The following is a 16,083-nucleotide window of genomic DNA, read 5'->3' as shown; positions in this document are numbered from 1 at the left end:
GTGTGTGTGTGTGTGTGTGTGTGTGTGTGTGTGTGTGTGTGTAATTCATTTTTGGATGAGTACAAGACCATCCACTGAAGAATGAACAACCATAAGTTCCCACATCCTTAATGAAGACTGATTACCTTCTACCAATAACAATCTGTGGCCAGCAGCTTTTCAGTATTGGGTGAGACCAAGAGACCAAGAGGTAATTTACTTCATCTATGAGAGGTGTTCTGATCAGTGTAGCTATGAATTGTTTATACCTAGTGACAAAAGATGTTTAACATTTCATGTATTTACTGACCATCTATGCCCCTGCTTGGTCTTTCCTCCATAAGTTGTATGAATCACTTTTATTTGTGTGTAAAATTTCTCTAGTTCTCTTTATATAGTTTACATATTGATCCCCTGTTAGATGAATAGCTGACAAATGTTTTTTCTCAATGTACAGACAGTTTCTTCACTCATTATTTATTTCACCATGCTGAAGCTTTTAAAATTCATTCAGTACCATTTGTGATTTCTTTTTGCTATTTCCTACACTGATTTATTGCTATTTTGAAAGCAATCGCCTTTGTGTTTATCTTGAAATGATTCTCCTTTATCTCCCTCTGGTAGTAACACAGTTTTAGGTGTTACATTAAGTTTCATCTTAGTTTTGGGTAGAGTAGGAGACAGAAAGTGGAAATCCAACCTTCCCAGAACCATTTGTTAAAGAGGTTGTTTGTACCTCTGCCAGAAAACAAAAAGCTAGAGAAGATAGCTGATTCTTCTCTTCTATTTCACTGATGGTTTCTGTTGGAATACATACACAAATCAATGTGCATAATAAAGGACATAAATAGAGTCAAGGGAAAAAGAAACATGATCCACTATATAATTTCCAAAAGGACCTTTACTGAAATTCAATATATTTTATAATTAAAACTTCTGTAGAAAATAGTAACAGGGTCAGCCCCCATGGTTAATGAAGGAGAATTATAGACATATATTAATTATGTATTGTGCAATATTGTTAAAAGAAATTAGTTTCAGGATATTTTGTTATTGATGATAATTCTTTTGAATTTCCTATAGAGGAAATTATATGATTTTATTTTGTGTTTTTTCTCAAGCTCTTTACAAGGGTCATATCTGACTTCATTTACATCTCTGTTCAAATAATACATCATTTGAATATTTTACCTTTTCTCTGAATACAAAACAATATTTTCACTATGTCACAGTCATCTGCTACATTTCTTTACTATTTTCTGTACATAAATATTACACTATATGTTGGTTACTTGTGTTTTATTTCCTTAAGAAATATGAATATGATTTAGTGCTTACTATATACTGGATCAATTAAAATATGGTGAATACATTAAGACATTAGATTATACTATCACATTCCCATTTTTGCAGATAAAGAAAAACTAATATTTTAGGGGGTATTTTGAACCTGCAAAAAGGACCATGTGTTTTTTAAAAATTTATTATATATTATGTCCTCTATTATTGATACATATTAATTTGTGTATGTTAAGCTGTTTTGCATTCCTGGTATGAAATCAACGTGATTACGATATATGGTCTTTTCATTATGCTTTGTCCCTAAAACACACAGGCAGACCAGTGAACAGAAGAGTTAGATATTGTGCAATTACTCTGTGCATTGTTGTCAGCTGCTTTCTAGCTGATCCAGGATTTGAACTCATTCACTCTAACTCCATAAGAAATCATTTTGCCCACTCTCAGTGTATTGCAAAGTATAAAATTATTATACAAAAAACAGCTAGTTTCTCATTCATTAGAAATGAAGAAGCAAAGTCAAAGGAAAGAAAAAGAAAATATTTACATGGATAGTAGTTCAAATAAAACACTCAACATAAATCTGAATGAATATAAATAAGATCTAAATGAAGAAAAAATCTAATTATCTCCAATGAAAGGAATAAAAAAATGAACTAAGTGGATTAAGTATTAGTCCAGAAGGTATGGGTTAGTTGTTCTATACCCATTGATATGATTATGGGATTTTTCTCTTAAGTGTTTTTAAATGTGTTATTAATTGCATTAATTGATACCAAGTAAAATGCAATTTAGTCATGGTTTATAACTCTTTCTATACATTGTTGGAGTTAATTCTGTTGAGTATGTTGTGTGTATCCAATGTATATTTTTAAAATATTGATAACAGATTATAAGAAGTTTGACTTTTGTCCCTGAATCCTGCTTCTTAGATGAGTACAACACTTCGTGATTGGCATTTAGCACATATTTGTGAAATAAATAATATTAAGAAAAATGATTGAGGGAAAAGGCATAAATCCCTGGGACTTATGTTTAGATTTCATAAGTACATAACAGAACTCTACTTCCATGATTTAGGCATATTTGTAAATGTTTTAGGAAATATTTTTTAAAAAGCAACCAAAGCCATAAGCTTATGTAAAATCAAAATCAATGAGGACCTTGCTCTATGATACATTCATTGCTCCATAATAATTGTCCCAAAATTAGCTTAAAACTATAACAAAAACAAATTCTTCAAGCTTATTCTTTCATTATGTTCTTAGGATAAGAAACTGTGGATCCAGGTTGTTCATGGGTTTGTTGTGAATGCTGGCTCAAGGTTTTGCTGCCATCCTAGAACATGGCTGAAATAACCAGCTTATAATCCACTAGGTGATAGTTGAGGTCTTTTGTTTTAGCCATTGTCTAGAAGTCTCATGTTTTGTTGTTTTTTTTTCCATAAGTATCTGTAACAGCTGTTCAGGAAATGTGATCAATCTTTCCAGAGAAAAGGGGAGGGTAGATATACAGGGATGGATGGAGAATGGAGGGGAAGAAAGGAAAAAAATAAGCTGAGATTTTCCATAGATAACTTGTGACGTTTTATGTTCTCCTTCAGAGGACTGATGCTCTGAAATGCTCAGAATTAGTACAAAGGATTCTACATTGAGAGAAGCTATGGGATGTCTCATTATTTATTAAATAATGTCAAAATGAATGAAAACTGAATTAAATTGTTGGTAAAAATGACAAAATCTTTTTTCATTACTGTTCATGCTTTATAATAGGAAAATAATTTTTGATCTCTGAATAACAGACCCTTAAAGACTTTACATTTCATTGGAAACACCTCGATTAGGAGAAAATGAAAGGAAATATATATAAAAGGCAGACTATTTCAATTAGATTTTCTACAGAATCACTGTAATGCACAAATACTGAATAATAATATTACATTATGGATTACTATGAAGAAAATAATTGATAATATTTTAATTTGGGGTTGTATTGTATCTTCAAAATATTTATAGAAATAAACAAGGAGAGGACTAAGACATCATGAAAAATCTAATGAGATCTTAAAAGGGAATATAAAAATACTTTAAATATTTGCAATTGTAGAAAAGAAAATAACTAGTTACCATTCAAAGAAACCAGAAACAATTTGGTTATATATAATTAAAAGCTTTATTTCTCTTTAAACCTCAAATCATTCCAATAATGAACTCTGTAGTTTACTGCATGGTTATATTTAGAAGGACTAGAAAAATGTTTTCACAAGCATTGCAAACATTTACTAGTTTCAGGGCAAGGAACATGGACAGATTTTCAAGGCTCTCACAGATGTTATATATTATAATTCTATAATTTTGTGGTAAAACAAACCACTTTACACTGTCAATATTCTTCACTAATGTAAGCAGGAATCAACTCCGCTTAATTTATAATGCACGAAAAACTCAATAAGCACTGCAGATAACAATTTGTCCACGATCTGATGCATTGAGAGGAACTGTACCCAAGATTACATTATTCATAAAGGGAAGGTGAAATAGCATGTCAGAGCAGAAATTAAAATAAAGGCAGTAGAATGCTCATAAATGACCCATTGTTTAATATGTTTCTGGATAAAACAGGTCTAAACTTAGAGGCTATTTCTGAGTTGTGGACTTTTTTCCAGCAGCTGTGAAGAAAACTTCTGCTCTATCACAGTGAAAGAGAGCATGTGAATAGCTATAAGGGTTTAGTTCCTTTGCATTTAGAGACATTCCGAGGACTTGCAAAATTAACACATTTTGATTAGCTTATGATGCCCTATATTTTATCTTATGTTTCTGATACAAAGATACAGAAGTAAAAGAATTTACTAAAATATTATCCAGTTTGCCTCTACCCCTTTATATATAAAAATGGAAATGACAATAGAAACTTCCTTATGAGTTTCTTTTTCTAAAGATATTTTAAATTTTCCATTATGTGTAAACATGTGTGTTATGTGTGGATTTACAGAGATGAGTGCATTGCTCATGGATGCCAGAGGAGGGTATTCAATTTCCTGAACCTTGAGTTAACAGGGAGTTAGAGGCTGACTGACAAGGTTGGAACCAAATTTTAGTCTTCAATAAGTCTAGCAAGGACCATTAACTGCTGACCAATCTCTCTATCCCTGAACTTGGACACTTTTGATAGGAATATTATAATGTTCTCCTAGTATGAATTCCTGTCCCTAATTCTGATTTATCTCACATACGGTTAATGTGAAAATCATTCAAGGTTGAAAAAGTGAACATATCCAGTGTATATCCAGTTCCATCTCTGGAATTAAAAATAACTTATTCTCTGAAAACTGAATACTGCAACTGTATAAATTTAAGTTTCTACAGAATTTGGAGAAAGTCAGACTGCTACATTCAACAATACAGAATGTCCTTTATCTATGTTCATGTCTGAGGCTATTCAAAAGGCAGAGGTAAGATGTGGTACTTGTATAGGTGTCAAGTGGTCTAAAGATATTGAAATACCTTGATACAAAGTATTTAGAATCCTGTTTCCTCTTTATTAAAAACTATCCTAAGACTTTCCTTTTTTTTCTCTTAAACATTTCTGAATCTGTATTCCTTTACTCACTCCTAGCATTGCTTATTTCAAACACTCTAATATTTCATGTGGACAATTAGCATAGTTTTCCTTTTATATTCTTACATCTAAGTTCTCCATAGGCGTGACCTTCATAAAGTACCAATAATATTAGATCATTTCATAACATAAAGTCATTCATTGAAATGTAGTTCTCACAGTACAAAAATTAAGTCCAAAGTATAGCAACTAAGTATGTCAATGTCACTTGAGACAGATATATAATTAGTGCACTCAGTGAGAGATGAAAATATGTCCACATTTTCAAAAATAAAATTTTTAAGTTGGTGACAGAAGACTATGAAGCATATAATGAGGTTTTCCATTCCTTGGACAAATGACAGATGCCATGTCTTGACCTTATCACTAACAGCATCATTTTCTGCTGTTTCCAGGCAGTTAACTCCTGGTTTAGACATGGCCATGAAGCGACAGATCCAGAACTCTTACGCACTTGCTCTTTTAGGTTATGCAATGCTCCATAGTCCACTACTAGACAGTTTTTGTGCCTGGTTATGCTATTTTTCTCTAAAGACTCAAGCATTTCCTCATGAAATCATCTTTTAAAAATTAATTTTAAGCACTATTTCCTGAGTGACTCCATTGTTCTCACCATATGTTTACAGTTGTGGTTATAACATAATTACAGATTCTTTTCACATTATTTTTCTCTACACATGGATTAATCCCAGAAGGGCCCATATGTTCAGTGTATTTCAATTTCCCAGGTGAGGTTGAATACATGGCGTCCTAAAAATGATTGTGTAATTGATACATGATAATTGTAAGTGTCATATTAATCTTAGCCAGTAACGTCTATTAGTCCTTCTCGTAAAGTTATAAGACATTCATTTCTTAGGAGATTGTTTGGAAGCCAGCCCTGCTGTCACAAGCCTGTAATTCCACCATTTGGGATGCTAAGGATTTCGAGTCCAAGTCTAGACTGTGCTACAAAGTGAATTCAAAGTCAATATAAACTTGATACCAAATGCTAAAAAAAAAAAAAAAAAAAAAAAAAACACCACCACCAACAAAAAAACTAAAAACACACAAAGAAAATAAAAGCCTGACTTGAAAACATTGAATCTGAAAATGTTTTTACATTTGAATGTTTTTGATAATAAACAAAATAGTGCTTTAGAAGTCTGAGTTTCATATAAAGGAAAATTTGTTTTTAAAACTAATTCAACTGAGCCAGGTGATGGTGGTGCATGCTTTTAATCCCAGCACTCGGGAGGCAGAGCCAGGTGGATCTCAATGACTTTGAGGCCAGCCTGGTCTACAGAGCAAGCAAGATGCAGGACTACACAGAGAAACCCTGTCTCGAAACAAACAAACAAACAAACAAACAAACAAACAACAGAAAAAAACCTTATTCAGACTGAGCTGATATTGAGGTAATTCCCTGCTTCTAAGTAGGAATGAGGACACAAATAAATTTTTGTATCTGTACTTAATCATTCATCTTTCACCATAATCATTTCTATCTATATTAAAAATTTTCACATATTACATGAATTAACAATTACTGTTAAACATACACCATGGCACTAGAAGAATAATTTTAAATCTAAAATGCTCAACCAATGGGACATATTATATGGTTTTCTGTAGTAAACATTATAGAATTTAGAAGGATCCATTATACATAATGTATACATATATATTATATATATATATAAATGTACATATATAGTATATATATGGTAAGAAAGCAATTAAAGAGGTGTACAAATACACTCTATTTAGGTATCTTAGAATTGTATGACTCAATAAAAATATTTCATGCAAGTATATTGGGTATAAATTTTCAGTACATACACACGGTATCTATTTCAGAGTGAATATTCTGTGCTTTGTTGGTAATTCTAAGATTTTAAATAAAAACTGCAGTGTTTCATTGGCAAATGTTTTTGTGTTTTGTTTTTTATGTGATATAATAGAATAAAACATGATGTTTTATTTAAACATCTCTATTCAGGGTTTACATGTAGGAAACTATTTTACTTAAAAATTTGGACACCTCGCACAGCCTTGAAGCAGGGGGAGGGACTTGGACCTGCCTCTACTAAATGTACCTTCCCATGGGAGGTCTTTCCTACTTGTAGGAGGGAATGGGGATGGGTTGGGAGGGGAAGAATTGAGGGGGGCAGGAAGAGGGAAGAGGGAAGAGGGAAAATTTTTTCTTAATAAAAATAATTTGGAACCCTTTAAAATCATTACTATGGAAGATATCACTTATCTTCTTTCATGATATAGTATCTCAGAAAGATAAACCTATGAAAATATAAAACCAATTTAGCTATCCCAATAGATAGATGATAGTTTTATGTTATGTATGCTTATAACTAAAGTGAAATTTTAAAATAAATAAATAAAACTAAAAGGAAGAAAACAACTCAATATCAAAGATGGATTGTGTCAGCTCTAACACGCCAGTATCTTTAATAACTGACAAGAGTGTCCTTGAGATTCCTGGGGATACTTGTCCAGTAGTGGTCCCATTTTCCAAAGCCAGGAAGGACTCCGTTACAATCTAACGTTCTTTTAATTGTCTTATTCTATAAAAAGAAAAGAATATTGTTAAGAATAACTAATCTGATTATTCTCAAACATTGAAGTTATAATAGCATAAATTATATACAACCCACTTCTAAGGGCATTTTACATGACTAAAAAATAAAAAATGATTAATTCTATACAATTTTGTGAATTAAAATTATGTTAATATCTCTGTATACAAATTTCTCATAAAAGCTGCTTTTAATATAAAAAAAACAATTACAGAAGAAAATTAAAGTACCACTTGGAATATACAAAAATGTGCTTTTGTCTTCTTATTATTGATAGGAACCAGATGAAAAGTAATCATTTGCTTTATTTTTATAATTTCTATTATTTCTAAAAACAGTGTTTATTGTGTGTGTATACATGCATATATAAGTGTGTGGTCATGTGCACTCATGTGTATGTGTGTATATCTGTGTGTTTCGAGGACAGCCCTCGGTAATCAGTTCTCTCCTTCTACCATATTGATTCAAGGTATTGAACACAGACCATTAGGCTTGGTGATAAACACCATTACCTGCTGAGCCATCTTAGGAGCCCTGTAACTTCTCAAGACTATTAACTTTTACAATTCCTAGAATCAATTGGCATTAACTTTTCTTCCTTTTATCTTTGAGTTTAATATAATTACACCATTTTCCCTTCCCTTTCCTCCCCACAAGCCCTTCTATTTACCCCACCTTTCTTTCTTTCAATTTCGTGACCTCTTTTTCTATTAATTGTTTTTACATGCATATATGTATATGCATACATAGTCATAAATATAACATGCTTAGCCTGTATATTTTGACTTCTATATAAGTTTTCAAGGATGAACATTTGGCATTTGACAAACACTTGGTACGTCCTTCTCTAAGAAAGATCATTTCTCCCACTTTCAATATTCCTAAATGCCTGTAGTTCCTTGAAGGGTTGAGGCCCTGTAGTCGTTCCCCTGCCCACTTCAGCATGTTTACTGTTCTTCTTGTTCAGCTTGTGTTTTGGCAGTCATGTTGGTGAGACTGTAAAGGGTATAGCTTTTGATATCACTAAGAGATATAATCTCACAGCAAACTCCCTGATCCTGCAACTCATGCAAACCTTCTCTCCCCTTTTCACCAATGATCCCTGACCTTAGTTAGGTGTGGACCTTGTTTAATGTTTAAATACTCAATGCCTTTCTCACAGACTCCTCTATTTGATGCCTGTTTAGAAGCAGTCCACAGGCTCTGAACTGTGTTTGGTAGTGCACTGAGTTTTGTGAGTGTGAGTTCAGGAAACATCTTCTGAGCCAGGTAAAACTCCCACACTGCCTGTCTTTGGTGAAAGAAGGACTATAGTAAGAGCAAGAGGGAGCCATCTCTCTGGGCAATTGGTTGATGTATGAACTTCTGTGGTTAAGTATGGCAGGGAGTAAGCATTACTTGTACAGTCAAAGATATAGCTTAATCTGGAGAATGGTATTCATATTTCAAAAGCATATCTTATTCTACGTCTGATTCTATTTTTATATTGTTTTTGAACTTTAAGAATCAGATAATTAAAATAATTGAAAAATGAGTTTTGAGGAAGCAAAAGGAATAGGTTTGTGTTGCATAAGATGTTCCATTTATCTCTTACAACAGTGAAAGACAGTGAGTTTTTGATGTGCAAATGAGAATAGTAGGTACTTTTTTAATAAAATTTTCTAACTTCCATGACAGATGTTAATAATTGTATTACACTTTACCTTAAATAAATATAACAATTAGATTTTAATTCTTGAAAAAGAAATACTTTCCAACTATTAAAACAAATGTCCATAAAAATTATGAAATCAATAATATTCAAGCTAACATTAATTTAATTTAAGAGATAATATAGTTATTTTGAAACTGTATCTGATCTCAAAAAAACTGAATATGGTTCACTCTGCTACAGTCCAATTTTGTTCATTTTTTCTCATTAGTTCAGCAAGCTAATACTATTGTGTTCAGTATGGTAATTTAATCTTCAGACCACAATTCTTTATTTGAAAGATTAATATGCTTTGTCTTCCTCCTACCATGAAGCTATTTCCCATTCAAGTTATTCAAACTACTACATATTAAATTACCAACTTTGTTCCCATAAAACCTGGTATAATTTCATGTTTTAACTAAAATTGATTAGCAGAGTTTCTGTAGTAACTCAAAATTACAAACCCCAATATGTCAGTGGACTTTCATACAATTTTTTATAACTCAAAGTAATAAACATCATATATATATGGTTGATAATAAGAAGATCTATGGTATTGTGACAACGAGAGATATTCCAGTAGAACTAGAACATATAGAACATTTAGAACAAGTGTCCAGCAGTCTGAAAATCTCAATCATCAGGCTCAGAATTTATTCCTTCAGACCCATGCAAGTGAAGCCCAGAGTTTTAACCAATACTCTCTTTTTTCTGGTAACATTAAATAAGAACACAGTCATATTTAAATGAAGAGCTCAAAGCTGATCATTTCATGGTAAAACAAGAAGCTATGCAGAAGGAAGTAGGTTGACCAGTACGATCTCAGAATATCTGATAAATATATCAGTGCAACACTATAAAAAACAGGGGCCATTGATTCAGAAACAGATACCAATAGAAATACCAACTTTGGGGAAGTAATTCCAAACTTAATTATTTTCTTTTTTTTTATTCACAATTCTTTCTTTGATAAAATACTAGTGGTGATTTACAATAAATGATACAATGTAAGCAAACAGACAGCAGAACAGGGATAGTGCTTCAGCAGAAGTTCTGGCACTCCGGCACTCCATATCAGTCTGACTCCAAAGGTAATTAAGTTCCAAGATCTATGTTTAATATTTTCCATCACTGTGACTGGACACATGACAGAAACCAACTTTGAGGAAGAATAAATAACTTTGGTCCCTAATATAAGAAGAGGCAGAGCTCATCACAGCAGGAAAATAATGCAGTCAAACTTTAGGCAGCTTGTCACACTGTATTCTCTGCTAAAAAAGTAGAGATCTGAATGGTGAGGCTCCTTTTAGTCTCTTTGTTTCTCCTTTGAATTATTTTATTCTGCTTGGAACTGCATTTTATGGGACGGTGCTGTATTTAGGATGAATCCTCCCCACTCAGTTAAACCTCTCTGAAAATGCCTCCGAAGATAGCGGCATAATTATTTCTCCTAGATGATTGTAAATATGCTGAATTTGACCATCAAAAGACAGCCACCACAGCTTCTTTACAAATGCCATTGCTCTCATCACCTAGCAAAGGATGTTTATTACAAAGTGTAGATATGCACTACTGATGGGCAGGTGCAGCATAAGCTTACTAGATTTTTTAGTAAAAAGAACTCACTCACATAATCATAAATTTACTCATTGTACAACATAAACAATTAACAATTACTTGATGTTCTAACCATAAATTTCCTCATTATACAACATAAAAAATAATAATTTCTTAATGTTCTAAGTCAAATATACTGAAGAAAACCGACTCTCCGGACTCACAAGAAATTGAAGTTGATCATTCTTGGACATCTCATAGTTTCTAGTCAAGAACAGGGTGGGTGTGATTGATCTAATGCAATTTAAGCCTTTGAGAAGGAACATCTGGTCCTTCTCAAGGTCATGTTCTACAATGAGGCCCCTCACATTCAGCCCTGGGTGACCAGTTCTACGGATTGTGAGAAGAATGTCTGTGGTCTGCTCTCTTCCAGTTTGAAGATACAGTTATTCTTTCCTCAGTATGCCACCTTGGTCAATAATGTGGAGAAGCAGACACACTTGGGACACACAACCCCAATTCCTTTTGATATTTTGTGAGTTGTTCCCTATCCCTACATTCTTTTGTCTTTCATAAACCAAATGAACCAAGCCTGTCCCTTTTCTACACTGACAGCAGATGTTAAAGCTGTGAGTAAAAGCACAGTGTTGCTGGAGGATAAAAATTCAGTCACCTCGAGTTTATGCTTTGTTTTTTGTCTTATGAATTTGCTATGCTTGACTTTCTTAGATGCACATAAGTAAGCTGTGCCCGCCACTGAGACTTTCACTTAATAACCTGTCTTCTTGGAGTAATATTTGTGCCAATGTAGGATACCCATGTCAAACTCCTTTACTTTTTTAAAATTATGTTTTAAGTAGCTTACAAACTATCAAGGCTTCATGAAGTTTCTGCAGACATCTTTAGTTTTGGTTAACTCATTCTCATATTTCACATTTCCACAAACCCTTGTCTCACACAATTAAACCTTTAGCTCCTACTATCCCCGTCCTTCATTACTTCCTATCACACATGTGTTACAGTATTCCTTCTTATTATGTTTTGTACTTGATTATAAGATTACGGTTCCTTATGTGCTCCCCTATAGCTTTATCATGCACACTTCATTTTGGTTAAATCTACTCTCCACATGTTTCCTAATGCCCATCACTCCACTTCCTGTTTAAACCTATTTGAATCCAGTATTGTTTCTTTCTACTGCCACCTTACATATAATCTACCCCACTCCTTAAATGCATAACCTCTCTGGTCCATTACTAGTTTCCTGAGTATCACGTATACTTCAGGCTAACCACAGAAAACACAAGATTGGAAGCTAAAATCTATATATCAGATAGAATATTAATGACCTGTCTTTTGGGACCTTGACTCAGTGTAGTTTTTTCCAGTTCCAATAGTTTATTTACAAATTGCATGATTTCAGTTTTCTTTACAAGTATTATTCCATTGTATATACGTGCTACGTTTTCTCAATCCATTCACCACTTGATGGATACCTAAGCTGATTCTATTTTGAAAATATTGTGAATAGAATTGCAGTAAATATAGAAGTGTGATGATCTCTGTAGTAGGATATAAAGTCTTTTGGGTAGAGACCCAACATGGTATATCTGGGTCATAACTACACTTCTAGTTCCATCTATTTTGAGAAACTTCCAAACTCATTGCCAAAGTTACTGGACTATTTTACATTCCCTTCAGCAGTGGAAAAGGGTTTCTTTTCACCACATCTATGACAGCATGTATTGCTACTTATATTACTGATGATGGTCACTCTGTCTGGAATGAGATGGCACATTAAGCCATTTTTTAATCTCAATTTCCCAGATAACTAAGGGTGTTGAATATTTTAAAAGGTGTTTAATAATAATTTGTATTTCTTTTTGGCAATTTTCCATTCAGATCCATGGCCCAGTTTTTAATTGGGTAGTTTGATTTTTTTAAACATTATAAACACTAATCATCTGTCAGAGAGGTATGGTTGGTAAAGTTTTCCCATCATGTTGGGTGCTTCATCACTCAATTGATCATTTCCTCTACAGGTGACTTTCCAACAAATTATTGATCATAGAGCGCCTGGAAGCACTAAATGAAGACATGCCATTGCCATTTCTCCTACTTGTCCTCAAGAACTACATGGTAGAACCCCATTGTTGAAGACACCTCACACGTTGTTCTCAGGACATAGAGAAATCAATGTTGAACTGATCAAGAAACACTATCCCTGCTGGATAGCTTTGCCTGTGCTTGAAAATTCTATGTAGGATCTTGGAGGAGATAAAAATGACATTAACAAACAGTCTTACCCTTTGCTGGACAATGAATGCTATAATATGGGACTATCAGACAAGATGTCACCATTGGTTAATAGTGGCAGAACCGTAACTAACCATCCCCTTGCTTGGATTTGACACCTTCTCCACAGGAGGGAATTCATGCCTGGTACTGAAAAGAAGATCAAAACCTATAGCTAGGGAAGTCATAGGCCCTAGAAGAGAACCTATTGATGTGATTTTGATAAATGATTATGTTACCAAACTCTCTTCTGAATATATTTATATTCATAGATTTGTGGTATTCTCAATCTTGGTCAGAGAAGCTCCACTTCACAGAAGGTAGTGCTTAATATAAAGACTCAAAAACACTCATAATGCTGAAAATAAGTGACTGTGAGGTGCCATAGATAGAACATTTGTATCAGGAGACACATTGGAAGAGTGAATGAAAGAATATAAGAGCCAAAGGATAGGATGGGATGACAAGATACGCTGGCCTCTGGGTATTGACATGGCTATTATACTTATAGCAGCTGTTGTTACAAAAAATTAATAGAACTAAAAACACCACCTGGAAAGCAGAGCAGTTCCTGATGCCCTATGTCTAGTTGTGTATCTACTCTAGTTGCAGACCTCTGCCAGTGGATAGATACAAAAGGAGAGAGAATTACTTTGGGGGGGTCATGGTGACCATTGGTAGGTTAGCCTTGCCCCAGTGGATGACCTCACACGTGTACACAAATGGGCATCACAAATAGGACTTCATGAGTTATGAAGAAAAAGAACACAAAGTTTGGAGGGGGTATTGGGAAAATAGGAGAATTAGAGCGGAATATGACTAATATACATTGTATCCATATATGAAATTTAAAAAAAGACTAAGTATTAAGGATAATCAAAATCCAAATTTGCTGATTTGCTGGTGGTGCTACATTAGGCTTGGAATATAGAAGGTTAGCATTTTTCTGTTTATACTATTAAGTTTCAATTATGGTAAACATAAAAAATAGAAAAAAATCTAAAACTTGGGAAATTGGAACATAGCCTAAAATATTCTACCTTGTCTAATACCCCCTTCTTCTTTTACTTCTTACAATATAAGTAAAATTATACCCTTAAAGCATAATTCAGTACTCTTAACTCCTTCCACATTGTGGCAATATCATCATCACCACCCACCTATGCAACATTTTCATCCCCACAAGCTGAAACTCTCTACTCGCTAATCAATAAACCCCCAAACTGCTCTCCCCTCAGTCCCAGGGAACCTTCATTGAACCTTCTGTCTCAGTGAACTTGAGGTCTCCCAGGAGAATCATCCTCTATGTAACTGACTATATCTCCCAGTCCAATGTCTCCTGAGGACATCTGTGCTGAAACATGTGTCTCAAGTTCATTTTCTCTTGTAATATTATGCCTTAGCTGGAAAATATGACTATATTTGGCAAAAATATGATAAGAACTTGGAAAGTGAAAAAGTAATTGCTATTAATGAGTTCATTGGACCGTAAATTAAAGTGGGGTGTCTGTGTTGGGTGAGGACTGAGGAGCTGAAAGGCAACAGCACTTACACTAGAAACTTGATTTTAACACAACTTCACTTGTGGTTCACATTAGATACAGAACCTTGTAAATTTACTGCCTGGATTGAAAATGGACAAACTGCAGAAGAGCCTCCTGATGGAGTACCTCCTTTGCAAAGAGGTTTTTCTATTTAAAAAAAAAAAAAAAAAAAAAAAAAAACAACCATACGAATCATTCCATTGCTGTAAAGCAATCCAGTGAGCATTGAGGACAAAGCTGGCCAAGGTAAACACAAAGGAGAAAATAGGTCCACATCTTCTCACTCTGTTAGAATGGTATCCCAGTGTTAATTGCCTGTGAGTTTCTGATGACAGAACTTGGCCCTCAAAACACTTCATTCTCAGAAGGGATTAGCTTACTCCAGAATCTGCACTCACATTTCGCATTTGCCCATCAACAGTGATGAGGGCTAATTGCATCTTCAGGAAAGCTACAGAGTAACTGCATTTTGATTCTCAAAACAGCATTAAGCTCCCAAAAAAGGAGGAAGAAAAAAGTGGTCACCCGATGATAGATGACTTTACTTATTTAGTTACAAAATGTTTGTTTTCTGTCATTGAATTGTAAGAAGCAAATCATCAATGGACACAAAGTATTCAATATAAAAATAATACAGTATCCAAGAAGAATTTCTATAATTGTAGGCACATCTCTTCATACATATATATATATATATATATATATATATATATATAAAATTTCATGTATATCTATTAATATATAAACATTATTATTAAAACATACTTGAAATTTAAAGGTACCCTAACATTCTCTATCAAGTTTCACAGCATGCACAACCCTATGAACCAAAAAACCAACCTTGAAACTTTTATTGTCAAGCTTAACATTGCCACACATCATGAGGATGAGATCAGAAAGCGTTTTTACTGTTTAAGTACATAAGTGATTGCTGCTATTCCTAAACCTACTTGCCTATTCTGGAATTTTGAGTTGCAGAGGCTAAACTCCTTGACTCTTCTTTGTCTTTGGTGTACCTCTTGACCTCTAAACTGCAAAGTGTGTCTTTTTGATATTCCACTTGTAGCCTGACATGACATTCTCCACATTGCCACCTACTATATAATTACATGCTAGCCTTTGACCCCTAAATCTAAGACTCTCAAATATGGTGTTTAAATTTTCAACTGGAGCTTAATGCCATGGATTTTCATCTCAAAACTTATGAGAATTCACTGGAAATAATCTATGACTGAACTGTTGTATCCTGTGGTCTTGACTCTCATCCCTGAATATTTTACTCTCCTATTGTAGGTAACTGGATATTTGCCCTCTGTATTTACTAAATGATTCATCAATGAACAATTTAGACTTACTACAAATGGTTTAAAATTATTATTATAAACAAGTTTTAAATTACACTTTAAGTAGATGTACCTTTACATTAGGATCTTGGGGATTATTTGGAGTTTTACATTATAGGAAAAATTACAGAAATATGTATGTTCAAGATAGAATGTTACTATTTATAATAAAGTAGTGG

General features: G+C 33.6%; 1 protein-coding gene across 2 annotated transcripts in view; it reads right to left on the bottom strand.

Annotated features, from left to right (window-relative positions):
• Positions 1-7,315: 7,315 nt before the first annotated feature.
• Cnbd1 (cyclic nucleotide binding domain containing 1) overlaps positions 7,316-16,083 on the bottom strand; it is a 364,314-nt gene continuing 355,546 nt past the window's right edge. For both annotated transcript variants that reach the window (XM_016001789.3, XM_042270807.2), the window contains exon 13: positions 7,316-7,460. In XM_016001789.3, coding sequence (XP_015857275.2) covers positions 7,344-7,460 — 117 coding nt within the window. In that variant the 3' untranslated portion in view covers positions 7,316-7,343. The remainder of the gene's footprint in view (positions 7,461-16,083) is intronic.

The sequence above is a fragment of the Peromyscus maniculatus genome, chromosome 2, assembly GCF_049852395.1.
Source record: "Peromyscus maniculatus bairdii isolate BWxNUB_F1_BW_parent chromosome 2, HU_Pman_BW_mat_3.1, whole genome shotgun sequence".
NCBI classification, from domain to species: Eukaryota; Metazoa; Chordata; class Mammalia; order Rodentia; family Cricetidae; genus Peromyscus; species Peromyscus maniculatus.
The sequence above is the reverse complement of the archived record's forward strand: the minus strand, read 5'-3'. Positions and strand labels throughout refer to the sequence as shown.